Consider the following 13,583-nt stretch of genomic DNA (forward strand, 5'->3'; position numbering starts at 1 on the left):
CGAGTTTAGTTTTTATCGAACAATACAGTTATTTGAAAAGCTTTATATGGGATGTCTTCGAGGACGTTTATGCAACCGAAAGTCCTTGCTCGCACTCAGACGATCATACTATCACCCCGTATGGTTTATGTTATGCTATATGAAGAAACGTTTGTTGAAAACCACATCAATGTCATTTTGAGCGTTTTTTAATCGTCTGCCAGCTTGTTTGATTCCCATGACATCTAGGGTATGTGGAAACCTCTACTTTCGTCAAGCGTACCATTACGCAACCTCTTAAAATACCCAGAACAGACTCTTGCACCTATTTTAGATGACGACTGGTGGCATAAGTACATACTTCATCTACGACAGTTTGAGGTGACGATTGTATTGTTATATCAGCTCAGCGTTTCGTTGTCATACGATGACTTTGAATGAGGATCAAGCGAACGAGCACTTGCTGCCTTTGCTTAAAACATGATGAGCGTGCTCTTCACAATCTTGAGTAAATGTAATCGTAGTTCTATAGGCTTATCCTTGCTAAAGCCACCATCATTACCCTTGCCACACTCGTCTACTGCAAAGTTGAGACCGTTCATAATAACGAGAAGGTCTGACCGTACCGACTGCTGCTGATCTTCAATCGGCTTGTAGACGCTATTTTTAAAGCAGAGAGACTTATAATAATTAGTAGCAGTGGAATGGGAATGAGCAAACCCCCTCTAACATAAGGAAGAATGACGACATGTTCTTGAATTTTGAAATAAAAAGGTGGAAGGTTGCAGGAGGTGGCAAGCCTTCATGAGTAATTAAACAATAACAATCTTTTCTATTAAATTAGAATTATAAATATGTTTAGGGTTTATTGTTTATTCATCATACCCGTGTTGCAACATTCATAGAGGTCCTGTTGTCGTTCAAAGTGTGTATATTATGTATTCGTTTGTGTTTTTACATTAATAGTTCAGTTTCTCGACTAGTACACTGTTTCTTTAGTATCGAATGTTAGTGTCATTATTGAAACCAGAACATGAAAATGAAGACGATTGTGTTTGGGTAGAGTACCGAAAATATGTTCGACCGACACCTGCTGCATTCAATGTTTTGTACGATGAAGAGTGGAGTGGTGATGTCCTCTTTACATGTATTATTAGTGTTACAATGACAACAACAGTGTTTTTATAGCAATGTATAACGAAATCTTTCTCATTCTTTATTTATACATGATGCCATCTTCTATCTGTTAATGTATGCCCTCACCTTTTTCACATCGCCACACGCCTTGTACTTTCGCTGAAACCGCTATATACTCGATGGAAAACTAAAAAAGGCTGGGCTAGTAAAGAGTGGCCGCAATCCCTTTCCCTACTTGAGTATTGTTATCAGCCTGAGCAAATTTGCTGATACTGTCTGCGTAAAAAAGTGAAGGTCTCCATTTGCGTAGAACATGGCACGTAAACCGAAATACAGACAATGAAATAAGTATACTGCATTCTATCGTCATTAAAAGTGTTCTCATACAAGCAAGGCTTTAACACAAACCAGGCTTCTTGCTAGATGAATTACGATGGCCTGTAAATGTTTTATTTCTTGCTTCTAATCACCTATAAATTTCGGTGTCGTTCTGACACCCACAAAAAATTGTGCAAATCACCGTCGTATAGCATTTGTGCAGCTCTTTCAAAAACGCTGAGCCCATCAAGTGTGTCAGACCGTTCACCAAAGGGTAGCCAAAGCACAAGAGGAGATGTAAGTTTGGCCCGCAATTGCCATCAAAAACGATTACTGGTACGTACTGCTGTGTATATCTGTAGTCGTAGAAATTTAAGACAATCCAAAAAATTTGGAAACTATCATAAGGTCTTCTTCCCCTTGCAAAGGAAAAAAACTTGGAATATGATAATAACCAATTAACCCGTTGTTTTTCACATACTGGAAACTAATATTAGAATGATAACAATCACCTACCGCGCCGCATATACCTAACTTTCAAGAACAAAAAAGCATCGATGATTTTGTACTAGTGGCAGTGAAACAGTAAGTAACAATGAAATCGAATATTGAAGCTTTCTTTTTTTTGTGCCTGCTGTATATCTGACATCAGCATTTCTTTTTTTATATATAGAAGACAGACCAGGCTTTCTTATTTGTATACTGTATACCGATTCTTGTGGTTCTATCTGGCGGTTCTATATATCCCAAATAAAAAGGGATGGTACTGAGTATATCATACCGGGATTACCATCATTGATTTTCAAAAGTAACTTTTACAGCAGTGCTCGCCAAAGAAGAAGCATTAACATTGGCTGCCAAGACACTTTAATCCTCTTAGATACATATGTGAGAAATTCCATATCATACACGCATCTAGCACTTGTATAAAAGCGAACACCAAGACAGTATAGGTGTCAAAGACGTTTGCACATATAAGAAAGAGCGACGACACCCTAAGTACATACAGCACTTCGTATCAAAACGTACATAGCCAGTATTAATATGAGGATGTATGCTCGATGTATTATTAAATAAAATCGAGAGGTAAAATTAGTATATAAGGCAGATGATGGAAAGTGAATTCATACTTTCCGCCTTATTAGCTCTCAATTAATCTCACTACCACCATCAATGGAAAAGCCGTACTATACTTTGCTTCTGCCAGCTATGTTCCCGCCATGATCCAGAGCGAAAATTCAAATACTGTACTGTACGTAAATGAGTACCGCCGGGCCACCATCCGTACCGCTGTTACTACTCTTGCTACTGCACGCAGAGCTGATGGTATGGTATGTGTTTCTTACCTTGGGATTCATCGTATCATGTCACTAGCTTGAGATCTTTATCTTCGTTTTCCCCGTTTTGCGTAGCGATCTTCAAGGAACCGGGTTTTCGCTAGTTCATATCCTAACACTGCATGCGACATCTTTCTTAATATAAAATGACACTTTTAAAGTTATGCATAACATACCATAGCCTTATTGGTTTGAAGTGTCCCCTTGAGAAGAAGCAACAAAAAGCCAAGGCACATATGCTTTTTTGACGTTCCAAAAACAGTGCTAAAGCGGCGGCTCACTGCTGTAGCATCCATCATTCGTCTATACGATTGCCCTGTATGGGTCGGATGTAATTGAAAAGAATAAGGCAGGACATCAGGGACACATTGAAACAGATGTTTCATAAGAAAAAGCTTGTAGTATAGACTATAAAGTGCATGCTTATTACTAACGTTGCGTTTCATGTGATGTTGCAAGTTGCCTTGCTTTTGACAGATGCTGTTTGCTGGGTTTTCTTCTTACCTTGTAATACATCAAAAACGCCGTTTTCTTATTTTCTGCATCCACACAAAATACTCTCTCTCTCTCTCACGTAATGCCTGCAACAACAACAACACTCGAACACCAGGATAACGACCCTCAAACTGTTCTCATTGAAAAGGAAACAGAAAGCGATGCTGTTGAGTCCATAATCCAAGCAGCGCCGAATCAAGGCATTTGGGTGTTCGGTTATGGTTCTCTCATTTGGAAACCACCAATCCACTACGAATCAAAGTAAACCGACGACGTGAAAGATTTCCCTCTCTGACCCAACCATTTTTTTAACCTCTCTGAACGAAAGCATTCTCATTAAAACAGTAACGTTTAAAATATATAAACTTAGGGTTGTTGGCTATATTAAGAATTACGTTCGACGATTCTGGCAGGTAACTTTGGCTTTACCACGGTTTCTTGCTGCTCTGCGTTTAGTTATTAAAAGTGGGGGGAGATTATCTTAGCATAGTGAAGATCACCGAGGCACACCTGAGAAACCGGGTCGAGTAGTCACATTGATCCCATATGACGAGTGGAAAACAATGGAGGATGTTGTAAGTCTTTTTGTGAGATATAGAAGCGTCGTCAGTTTATTAATTTGAGTTTATATTAGCATGGACACGACGACGTAACGTGGGGTGTCGGTTTCAAGATCCCGTCGGACGACGTAGAAGCTACACGCGCTTATTTAGATCATCGAGAAAAGGTACAAAAGTCTACTTGCTTTTTTAATTATGCCACTTTTTTGTGTGTGTATTTGTGGCAAGTTTCATTAACAAGAATTTTGCACAATGATTATTTTGTAGAACGGATATACAGTTCACACAGTGGATATTTACAGCACAGAGAGCGATAAGGAACCAGCTGTCAAAAATGTAAGACGATAACCTTGTAGTGTAGATCATGGCAACGTACCATTTAACGCCCAGGAGCTAATGTAATGGTTTCGTCCCTGTTTTTTTTTTCAAATAGGCACTGGTATACATTGCTACGACTGATAACGAAGCATATGTTGGACCTGCTCCTATGGAAAAGATTGCACAACAAATCTTTGAAACTTATGGTAAGCGATGTTAATTGAAGGAATAAAAAGGGGGGGGGGTGTGGTTATTTTATACATCGCGAATCAAAGATTGAAACATGGATCTTTTAGGCCCTTCTGGATGGAACGCAGAATACCTAATAAACCTTGCTGAAGCTTTGCGTGAAATATGCCCCGATGCTCGTGATGATCATCTCTTTGAGTTAGAGCGACGTGTCAAGGAGCTTGTTGACAAGTCTACTGCCTCCTCCTCCTCATGAGCGCCCGCCTATTAGAATCAGATATAGCTGTTGTATACATTTGTTTCGCTATGTTTAAAACAATTATTAAGATGCTCGATGTTACGTGCGTACACGTTATTGAAAAAGAAGTTCCTCGAAAATCAGGATGGCTTCAGCAGTTGGTATAACCATCCCCTTATCTCGCTCCTTCCCTCACCCCTTGATGTTATTCCAATCAAGATTCTGTTGCAGAAACGCCCATAGAAATTCTGCCTTCGTTGTCGAATCCTTTGTTAAGCTACACATTTGCCTTCCGTCGTGATAGTAACGGACAGTGCTTATAAAAAGCTTAGACCTACACTTGTTTCCACTTGATTTGCTGAAGGATGCTTATTCGGTTTCTCTCCTTTAAAATGGGGAAAAAGGAACATCTTTGTTTCCTTTAGTTGGACGCACTGAACTGTATCATGGAACAAACAACCGGATTTGACATAATACCAACTCTAGGGCAAGAAGTAGAACCCGTACTACTGGAACGAAGAGTGCTGGTACCTGATCGAGGCTTTCGATTAGGGATTTCATATACCATAAAAGTAATAGGGAGTTTCACATGTGTCCTTAAATTTCTGCGTAATATTACTCTTATCATAAGCCAAAGAGGAACTTGACGTTTTTATTCAGGGCTAGACCAAATTATGCTTTGTAAATTCGGGGGTTAGAGCTGCTTGATTATTGTTGCATCTTCTAGCTAATACTAGGATATAAGGAGATTCGAACAACACAGCATCTGCTCCTACTACTGTATGGGCTGCAGTATAACGACAGTGTTTGACGCTTCAAGTACTACTCACACGTTACTCGATTTGACAGTGTAATATCACACAAAAAAGAAGGAGAGATTGATAAGCGATGTATACCTGGGATATCTCTTTCCTAATCTTTCTTTGCGACCCGTCAATCAGCTGTTGCTTTATGACAGGCACGGGGTGGATAACTAGAAACTCTACTCAAATTTCTATTTTGCTAGTAATTCCATCATAAAATCGGAAGCAAGCAATAACAAGAGTTGTTTACGTACGCACAAGCAGTAGCAGCATAAGTGGCAGTGAAAGCCGCGAATACACTGGTAGCTATTGTGGCTCGCACCTGCACAATTGAACTTTAAGTGTATCTGCAGTAGTACGTTTAAAGGTTTTATATTTTACGTCGCTGGTGAACTGCGTCGGTTGGAGATATTTTTGCTCGAGACAGATAGTAGGATTATAGCAAATTGCAAGCCCTATGAAATAAAGAGAAAAGTAGGGGAAAGGTCTTGGACATATGTATAGCACAGTGCTGCTTTGCTGATCGTAATCGCGTGCAAGCATCCTGCGCCAGCACTGTTTCATCCGCAGATTGTGATATAAGAAAATATATAATGTAAAAGTGCGCTATATACCAGACAAATTGGGAAAGCGGTTTTCACTATGGTGCAGTGATATGGTTGTAGATCTCGTATTGTTATTACCCAGTAGATTCATGTATATTTGGAATACCTTGTCTTTTATCGAGTTCCTGCTGCCATGTGTACCATCAATACAGGCAGAAAATCCATGCGAATTCACGTTTATATATACGCCGCAACGAAATAACCCAAATTTCGGCTCAGCTTCGCTCCTTTCAACATACCGACCATTTTGCAGTTTGTGTCATGGTAAGCTTTAATGCTAGAGAACGAAAAGTAAAGCGATCAAGAAAACTAATGTAGAATGCTTACACTGTAACCCCTTCATTCTAGTCGGTAAGCTCTTATCTTCTCATTTAATTAAAATACGTGACTTTAAATACATAAAGACCAATGGAAATCGTGTTGCTAAATGATTGAGTCTATAACAACACATGTAGTATTTCTTACCTCATTTGACCAACGGTAAGCATTTCTTTGTGTGTCTCTCTCTCCCTCTCTGTATAGATCACGATACCCTTACTAGCGATCCAGTATAACCAAGTTGCTAACTGATGCTTGTGTTACGATTGCAGGCTGGCAAGTCGATCAAGCCATTCTTTCAGAAGAAGATCGTGTTGTCGTGATCCGATTTGGCCACGATTGGGATCCTGTGAGTAAAGGAAAAAAACAGAGAAGCGTTTTATCTTTAGGAATAAGAAAAAAAGGACTTTAGCTCATAACTGCTATTCATATTTGTTTAGACATGCATGAAAATGGATGAAATCCTGTATAGTATCGCTGAGAAAGTAAAGAACTTTGCCGTCATCTATCTGGTAATGGATAAAGAACTGCAGTAATGGAAAACTAGACAGTAGCTATATTAACTCGTCACCTGAACAAACCGTAAATAGGTGGATATCACTGAAGTGCCTGATTTCAACAAGGTAAGTTTTTAATACATAGCGAAGTATTTGTGTGCTTTCTGAAAAAGTAAAAAAGAGATCTTTAAACGTTTTGTGTGTGTGTGTCTGTAGATGTACGAATTGTATGATCCATGTACAACCATGTTTTTCTTCCGAAACAAACACATCATGGTTGATTTGGGAACGGGTAACAATAACAAAATCAACTGGGCATTGGATGACAAGCGGGAAATGATCGATTTAGTTGAGGTAATTAAAAAAGAAGCAAGTGGATTGCACCTGTCAGAAAAGGAAGCTTTGAGATAAACTGAATATGCTTTTTTCATCATAGATCGTCTATCGTGGTGCCCGAAAGGGTCGTGGTTTGGTCGTATCTCTCAAGGATTATTCGACAAAGTACAAATATTAGCGAAGGAAACGGAGGAAAAACGAACATTACTTTGTCTCTGTCCCTCTCTCTCTCTTTCTCTTTGTGGGTTGTGTGTTTTGTTATTACATTTCGTTGACAGCATCCCAGCACGTAAACATCATTTACATGCTTACTGCACGTCTTGGGAGCACAATCAAAGAAGAGGTACAACGCTTTTTTTTCAATCTATAAAGCAATAAAATCATGTGTTTATCTCAACTCGAAATCATTTTCCTCTCTGTACAGTGCTTCCGGAAGTCGTGTCTAGCGGGGCGTCACAGTCGCTTCGCATTAATTCACTCTTCCTGCTAACATCAACTTGCTATATCTATCTAAGCATTCGATGGGTACTTTTGGAGGGGCGGTAGTGGCGCTTTGAAGAGATTTGCATTTGTTTAGATTGGTTTTTAGTTTTGACATAACAAGCGGAACCATGCCAGTTCACGCCAATTGCTCAATATGATACCTTTCTTTTATTTCACATTTTCACATTTCTTCCCTTGTCTTTTGCCCGTGCAAATCTATTAGTAATGCTAGAAAAAGCTATGTACGAGCATCCAGCAGCCGCCAAGAATTATACTCTTTGTGTGTAACAGATCCAGAAAACTCCTTCTCTAATGCAAGACGTCATATCCGCTTGCCTGGTGGAACGATCAGGTATTTTCCATCTACTCCCCCATTCGCCTTTAGCTGAAAACAGTAAATCATGATGTATGCTTTTAGTAAGTATCAATTAACAAATTAATTATAGTGTAAAAAAGTGCCCAGCAAACTGGAGAGTAGCGATGATGATGTGGTGGGTAAGATTGGGGAAGGATGACAGAGTGTGGGAGAAAAGAGGAGGCACTATGTATGATATTATGCTAAGCGGTTCCGTATTTCGTAAAGTTCTTGACTATCGAGAATCAGCGTCTTTTTCAAGTTGCCTACTTGACGATACTGTATATCCCCACTCCGTTGTTGAAGCATAGCCGCATCGTCCAAATAATACTGCCAATCACCATTGTCAACCATCCTATCGCCAGCACTACTGCTACTGCTACTACTGCTGTTGTTGCCATGGCTACGACTACCGCTACCATCAGCAGCAGCAGCACTATGACTACTGCTGCAACCCAGACGACGTTTCCTGGCAATGACGGACCAGACAACCGAAGGAATATCCTGAATTAACCAACCCGACAACTCGAGCCAACGCAAACGAGTACACTGACGCAAAACATGCTCCAAAGCATGACTCTTCTGACGCTGACGACCCGCAGCGCGCAGGGACAAATGAACGACGTGGGAGCAAAAAGTGGCAACAGTTCCAAGAATCCTGGGACTACTCCCACAGCGGATCGATAAGAACTGGTTTCCATAAAAAGCGAGGACGTCGCACAAGCTCTCTTGCTCAATGTGTTGGAGTGACACAGCGAGGTTGCGGATATGAAAGCAATGCTGGGTCAGTGCGGTCAATGCACTATCGTTGGCCGTGCGTATTCGGTTGTGGTTGGCGCCAAGGTCGATCGTCGTCAGATCGGGCAAGCAGGACAAGAGTTGGGACAAGGCCGTTTCTGAGAAATCCGTCCACACCATCGATAATCGGTTTACGCGCTTCAGTGGCGACGCTAACAGGGCGTGGATGTTGTGGGTTGTGCTGACGAGGTTGCAGTATCGGAACTGGAGCGTTTGGAGGTGGCGACAGTAGAGTGCGAGCTGGCAGACACTTTCGGTAAACAGGACGTGGAAATCCACAAAGGTCAGCGTGTGAACATGCGGTAGTTTGGGAAGTAGCTTGGTAAGGTCGCTCATGTTGCTGCCGCTCTGTCGACACACAAGTGTTAGTTCTTTGGTGTGCCGTGCAACAGTGTCTCGTAGCAATGGACGATGTTGCAGGCCCATTTCAAGTTGGTGAATGTGGCTGCGAAAACTTAGATTGAGATGTCTGTAGAGCTTGGGCAAACATAACTCGTAGAAGCGCTGAGCTGTAAGACAGAGCTGAGCCAGACTGGATCGTGGTAGTCTGTGCAGTATCTGTTGCAAAAGCTCTGGCGGAAGTTGATATAGACACAACGACGGTGAAGACATGATGTAATTATGATAATTAAGAAGATAGTAGTAGCAGTAGCAGTAGTAATAGTAGTAGTAGATGGTATAATGAAACAAAAGCAAGTAAAGTATAAACGTATGTCTGAAGGAAGCAGTTGAAAAGAGCGTGGAAGTTAAAAAAAAGAAAAAGAGAAAGAAAGAGTGTAGCACAGTAGTACTGTGTGAAGATTATTGAAACTTTTTTTTTTCTTGTTGAAAGAATGGTGGTACGATGTCTGATTAGGAGGATGGATGATGATGATAGAAGTATATGCTGTATAGTGTCAAGTTTGTAATACGAAGGGGAGTAAGGTAGACTATGGAATACGATAATATATATGATTACATACGGAGCCAAAGGTCCCGTAAACGGTTTGTGCTTGATGATTTTAGCCGTGGTTCTACCAAGTTTGAGCGCTTGTATTGCTCCTAATTGATTATACGTTATTTTTTTCGATGTTAGTCTTCTCGAGCCACTTGCGCGCAAACTCTTGTAAAGTGCTTACATCTTCGCTAAGAATCTCAGTGTCAGCAATAAAGTGAAGGATCTTGCCATCGGGTTCGATATCGTATGCAGGACATTGGAACTTTATCATTGCTACAATACATTCGCCCATCAATCGAAACTTCTCCCAATGAATCGTTCCATCCGGGCGCAGGTCCTTGTTGCCTTCAGCAAGCGATACGAGATCTTGATTATGAATGCCACTATATAATTTTTTGTTTTGTGGAGAGAGAGAGAGAGCAAGGGGATTAGAAAAACACATATACGCAACGCAATAACAACAACATCAGGGCTTTCTATTTGACCTTTTTGTCAATGACTTACAGATAGGGAATACCCGGTGCTTCAGACGCCTTGAGTGCAAGTCGATAAGAACTAAATGACCTATCCGAACTCATCAACCGTTCAAGACTCTGGAACTGCTTGTAAATCTTCTTGTCGGAAATAGCATCACGCGTTTGCTTCAGTCGCAAGACGGATGCGCTGTTCAGCCCAGCCAAAACTGCCATAAGCGAGTTGTAGTTGTTATGATTTCGCAATTCCTAGTAATAATAATATATGTGTGTAGTGTGAGGCAACAGTGAATCCGCAATGGAAACAGACTACCAAGAACTTACCACAGCAATGGACATGTACTTTTCAAGCAAAGCAGCGCGCTTGTTTAGCTTTGGCTGTGTGACAATGATGGTGGCCACCCAAGCGGAGATGAAGTTAAAGTGAGCTATCGAGGCAACCACGGCACTGTGGCACTTTACTTGGTCTTCGGACGCTATCGAGCTCGGTCGTGGGGCCCAGATGTTGCGTACAAACTCGCGTGCCTTGATCTTGCCAAACAGCTCAGACTCGATCCATGTCAGTTGGTCCGCCACAGCCTGGTCAGGGATCTCCATCATGACCCTAAAGTTGTAACTGATCTGGTCCTTTTCGGACTTTTCGCCGCGAAACGCTGTAGAAGACGTGTTATTGCCACCACCAAACACGCTGATAAAGCTGGCAGCAGAAGAGGAGATGGTGTTGGCACCAAACGATGTCCAGCTAGGCGAGGTGGACATGCTGCAGTGTGTGTCAATGTTGATCAACCCGCCTGCAAACTCGGTCCGATTGCTATTGCCGCTGCTGACATTGGTGGTAGGAGGAGCACGTTCTGCGGTAGTAGTAGCAGTGGTTGTGGATCGCGCATCAACGGATGGCCGTCGCGTGTCTACTTTGGATGCAGGTGTGGATGGACTCGTGACAGGCTGCTGCTTCGATAAAGGCCTTGGTTGGGATGGCAACGATGGAGGCGTGGTTGTCGTTTCTTTTTTTTTCGGTAGAGGCTTTTCCTTTTTGGGTTCTGGTGACTCGGACGCGTGTTTCGGCTCTTCCTTCTTTGGCGTCGTGTCATTGTGTTGTTTTGACGCTTGCTCTTTTTGTTCTTGTTGCGACGCGTCCACGGACTCTTCTTCCGCCGGTTTGGCAGCTGTCATGGGAGCAAATGAAAATAGGAAACCAAGGGAAGACGTAATGGACGATTTGCGTTGTCGACTGCTGTTGCTACCACCACCACTGCTACCGCCAAACAAACTGAAAGAACTAACACTGGCAGTGCGTTTTAATGGCGGTGGTGGTGCTGCTGCTGCATCTGCATTCGATGTTGTTGCAGCATAGCAGCCCTCTGAAATGGATTTGCTGTCCTCGGCCTTGTCAATCTTGGTGCCAGTGAAAAAGTTGACAAACGATTCTGATGAGTAGCCACTGTCCTTTTTGTTTTTGGTGGTACCCGATGTTGTTGTTGTCGTCGTGCTGGATGATGTTTCTTCTTCTTCCATTTCATCCATGGTTGTACCCTCGCATTCTTCAAAGACATCATCGTCCGAAGAATCCGATGCAGCGTCGTTGTCTTCCTCGTTGTTGATAGGGAGATCCAGGTGTTCGTTATCGTCATCCGCCATGCCCCAATGCGCGTCGGGATCCTCGTCGGGCGGCATCCGATTGGCCAGTGGCGTCAGTGATTCACTGATCGGTCGTAGCACCTCTTCTTTGGATATCCGATCCAGAAAGTGCGTGATCAGCTTTCGTGTCCGTCGGCTGTGGAAATCATTCCAGTAACTGGATAACCAAATGAGGAAAACGGCCTGGATCCGCTCTTGAAGACGCGTCGGCGGTGGTTCCAGTAATCCGTCACTGTCGAATCGGTCAATAAGCACTCGTGCCAGCTCACTCGGCTTCATGAAGCGTCGGAAAAACGTGATAAAGATCGTTGCAATGTGTTCGTCTGTTGTTGAATTACATTTGGGAAAAGAGAAAGTAAGGGTGAAAAAAAGCACGAACGGAATTGGTTTCGTTAGTGAGTTTGAAAAGAATAAAAAGAACGCATAAAGGAGGTATTCAATATAAGTTATTTTAACATACCGGAACGAGGTGGGTCGTCCGCAAGTAGCTTGTCAACGAGATCATCAATCGTCAAGCCTGTTCCCATGGACTCGCTATAGAGATTGGGTTATATTTTAGAAAAGAAATACCTGTCAGCAGCAGTTACAGTATATCTGTAGACCGTAAAGAGGGGTCTTCTGGCTCTTACCAACTGTCTTTGGACCCTCGCCGACTGGCAGCCAAGCCTTTTCTAGCATATGGTGTATTATGCAAGCTAGTCTTACGCTCAATGACTTTGGCCGACGATGGTGATGCTGTATCGGTATTACGGGCATCCTTGAGTTGTTTTTGCTTTTTTGCGGTTTTGTTAGAAGCCGGTGTTGAATGATTGGCTGTGCTGGTTGTAGCGGTTGATGCAGTGGCAGCGGTAGCTGTTACGGTCGCTGTCGCTGTCGCTGTTGTTGTTGTTGTTGCTGTCGTCGTACTAGTTGTTGTTGTTGTTGATGTTGGCGCATACACAAAGCCTGTCAGCGGTTTAGATTCTGCATCGGATGCAGCCGCTTGTGCAGCAGCAGCCTTTTTGGACGACAGTGACGGGAACCGATAGTCAGATGTAAAGCTATTCGTGTCACTTGAAAAGCTTGTTCGCCGTACTACTGACTCGTCGTTATTGTTCGTGTGGGTGCTGTTGCTGGTGCTGTTGACACTGTATTCCGACAAGCCATCGGTAGACCGACGACTTTTCAATGAAATTGCCTCACCCGAGATGCGGCGTTCACGCATTGTCATTGTGCTTTCATTATCGGAAGTGGGCGTCGGTGTTGCTGTTGCTGAGGATGATGATGGCGGTGCTGCTGCTGGTGGTGTTGTAACTGCATGAAACGACTGGAACTCGTCGCCGTGATCTTGAATGCATCGTTTCACCAGCATTGTGTAGATGTCTTTCATGCGTTTTGTGCCGTCTTCTGAAAATGCGTCGACTTCAAGCAATTCGACGCCGAAAAGGTTGCCAAGTTTCTTGCCGAGTTCAAGGTCGACTTGTCGTAGGCTGGATAGATCTGCTTTTAGGCCGACGAGGAACGATGGGATGTTGCGTGACACGTAAGCGTCTGGTGGTAGTGGTGGTGGTGGTTTGTGAGAGTTTCAAGAAGAGAGGTTGCAAGAAACAAGGGGAGGGGGCGAGGAAGAAAGAGGAGCAGAGAGAGAGAGAGCAGAGGAAGAGAGAAAGGAAAAAAGGGAAAGTAAGAAGGTGAGTGAGCAACACAGCCAAAAAAGAAAAGATCAAAATCAATAAAAAGTGTTGTTGTTGTAAATATTGCCTTACTTAGTAAATCCGGCAGGCAATCCA

The 13,583-nt window shown here is 42.6% G+C and overlaps 4 protein-coding genes across 4 annotated transcripts; 2 read left to right on the forward strand and 2 right to left on the reverse strand.

Moving 5' to 3' along the window:
• Positions 1-3,270: 3,270 nt before the first annotated feature.
• Positions 3,271-4,939, forward strand: BDB00DRAFT_806537 (ChaC-like protein-domain-containing protein). Its single transcript, XM_053122273.1, has 7 exons — positions 3,271-3,527; positions 3,637-3,679; positions 3,752-3,841; positions 3,901-3,993; positions 4,094-4,162; positions 4,260-4,350; positions 4,441-4,939. Exons 1-7 carry the CDS (start codon positions 3,349-3,351, stop codon positions 4,587-4,589), a joined length of 714 nt encoding a protein of 237 aa, XP_052983307.1. The 5' UTR covers positions 3,271-3,348; the 3' UTR covers positions 4,590-4,939.
• Positions 4,940-6,203: 1,264 nt separating this feature from the next.
• On the forward strand, positions 6,204-7,534 carry BDB00DRAFT_806544 (thioredoxin-like protein 4A). The gene is made up of 8 exons (XM_053122274.1): positions 6,204-6,243; positions 6,280-6,282; positions 6,435-6,459; positions 6,570-6,646; positions 6,738-6,809; positions 6,888-6,920; positions 7,011-7,148; positions 7,231-7,534. The coding sequence occupies exons 1-8, from the start codon at positions 6,241-6,243 to the stop codon at positions 7,306-7,308; spliced, it is 429 nt and encodes a 142-aa protein (XP_052983308.1). The 5' UTR covers positions 6,204-6,240; the 3' UTR covers positions 7,309-7,534.
• A 632-nt stretch (positions 7,535-8,166) lies between these two features.
• Positions 8,167-9,378, reverse strand: BDB00DRAFT_868878 (uncharacterized protein; the record flags this gene model as incomplete). The annotated part of the gene is made up of 1 exon (XM_053126519.1): positions 8,167-9,378. The coding sequence occupies one exon, from the start codon at positions 9,376-9,378 to the stop codon at positions 8,167-8,169; it is 1,212 nt and encodes a 403-aa protein (XP_052983309.1).
• A 171-nt stretch (positions 9,379-9,549) lies between these two features.
• Positions 9,550-13,494, reverse strand: BDB00DRAFT_51607 (ras guanine nucleotide exchange factor domain-containing protein). The gene is made up of 6 exons (XM_053117688.1): positions 12,444-13,494; positions 12,275-12,348; positions 10,501-12,137; positions 10,208-10,425; positions 9,885-10,086; positions 9,550-9,807 (listed from the first exon to the last, which is right to left on the reverse strand). The coding sequence occupies exons 1-6, from the start codon at positions 13,181-13,183 to the stop codon at positions 9,721-9,723; spliced, it is 2,958 nt and encodes a 985-aa protein (XP_052983310.1). The 5' UTR covers positions 13,184-13,494; the 3' UTR covers positions 9,550-9,720.
• Positions 13,495-13,583: the final 89 nt, after the last annotated feature.

Source organism: Zychaea mexicana (genome assembly GCF_025766255.1).
Source record: "Zychaea mexicana strain RSA 1403 chromosome Unknown BDB00scaffold_11, whole genome shotgun sequence".
In the NCBI taxonomy this organism is placed as follows: domain Eukaryota; kingdom Fungi; phylum Mucoromycota; class Mucoromycetes; order Mucorales; family Lichtheimiaceae; genus Zychaea; species Zychaea mexicana.

Bases quoted from the DNA above. Each gene is read 5' to 3' on its own strand.
- BDB00DRAFT_806537 (XM_053122273.1), top strand. From the start codon at position 3,349: ATGCCTGCAACAACAACAACACTCGAACACCAGGATAACGACCCTCAA. The intron at 3,528-3,636 runs GTAAACCGACGA...ATATAAACTTAG, and splicing joins CCAATCCACTACGAATCAAA to GGTTGTTGGCTATATTAAGA. The intron at 4,351-4,440 runs GTAAGCGATGTT...TGGATCTTTTAG, and splicing joins ACAAATCTTTGAAACTTATG to GCCCTTCTGGATGGAACGCA.
- BDB00DRAFT_806544 (XM_053122274.1), top strand. The intron at 6,460-6,569 runs GTAAGCATTTCT...TTACGATTGCAG, and splicing joins CTTACCTCATTTGACCAACG to GCTGGCAAGTCGATCAAGCC. The intron at 6,810-6,887 runs GTAATGGATAAA...AACCGTAAATAG, and splicing joins ACTTTGCCGTCATCTATCTG to GTGGATATCACTGAAGTGCC.
- BDB00DRAFT_51607 (XM_053117688.1), bottom strand. From the start codon at position 13,183: ATGAAAGACATCTACACAATGCTGGTGAAACGATGCATTCAAGATCAC. The intron at 10,426-10,500 runs GTAAGTTCTTGG...TATTATTACTAG, and splicing joins AGTACATGTCCATTGCTGTG to GAATTGCGAAATCATAACAA. The intron at 10,087-10,207 runs GTAAGTCATTGA...AAAATTATATAG, and splicing joins GCACCGGGTATTCCCTATCT to TGGCATTCATAATCAAGATC.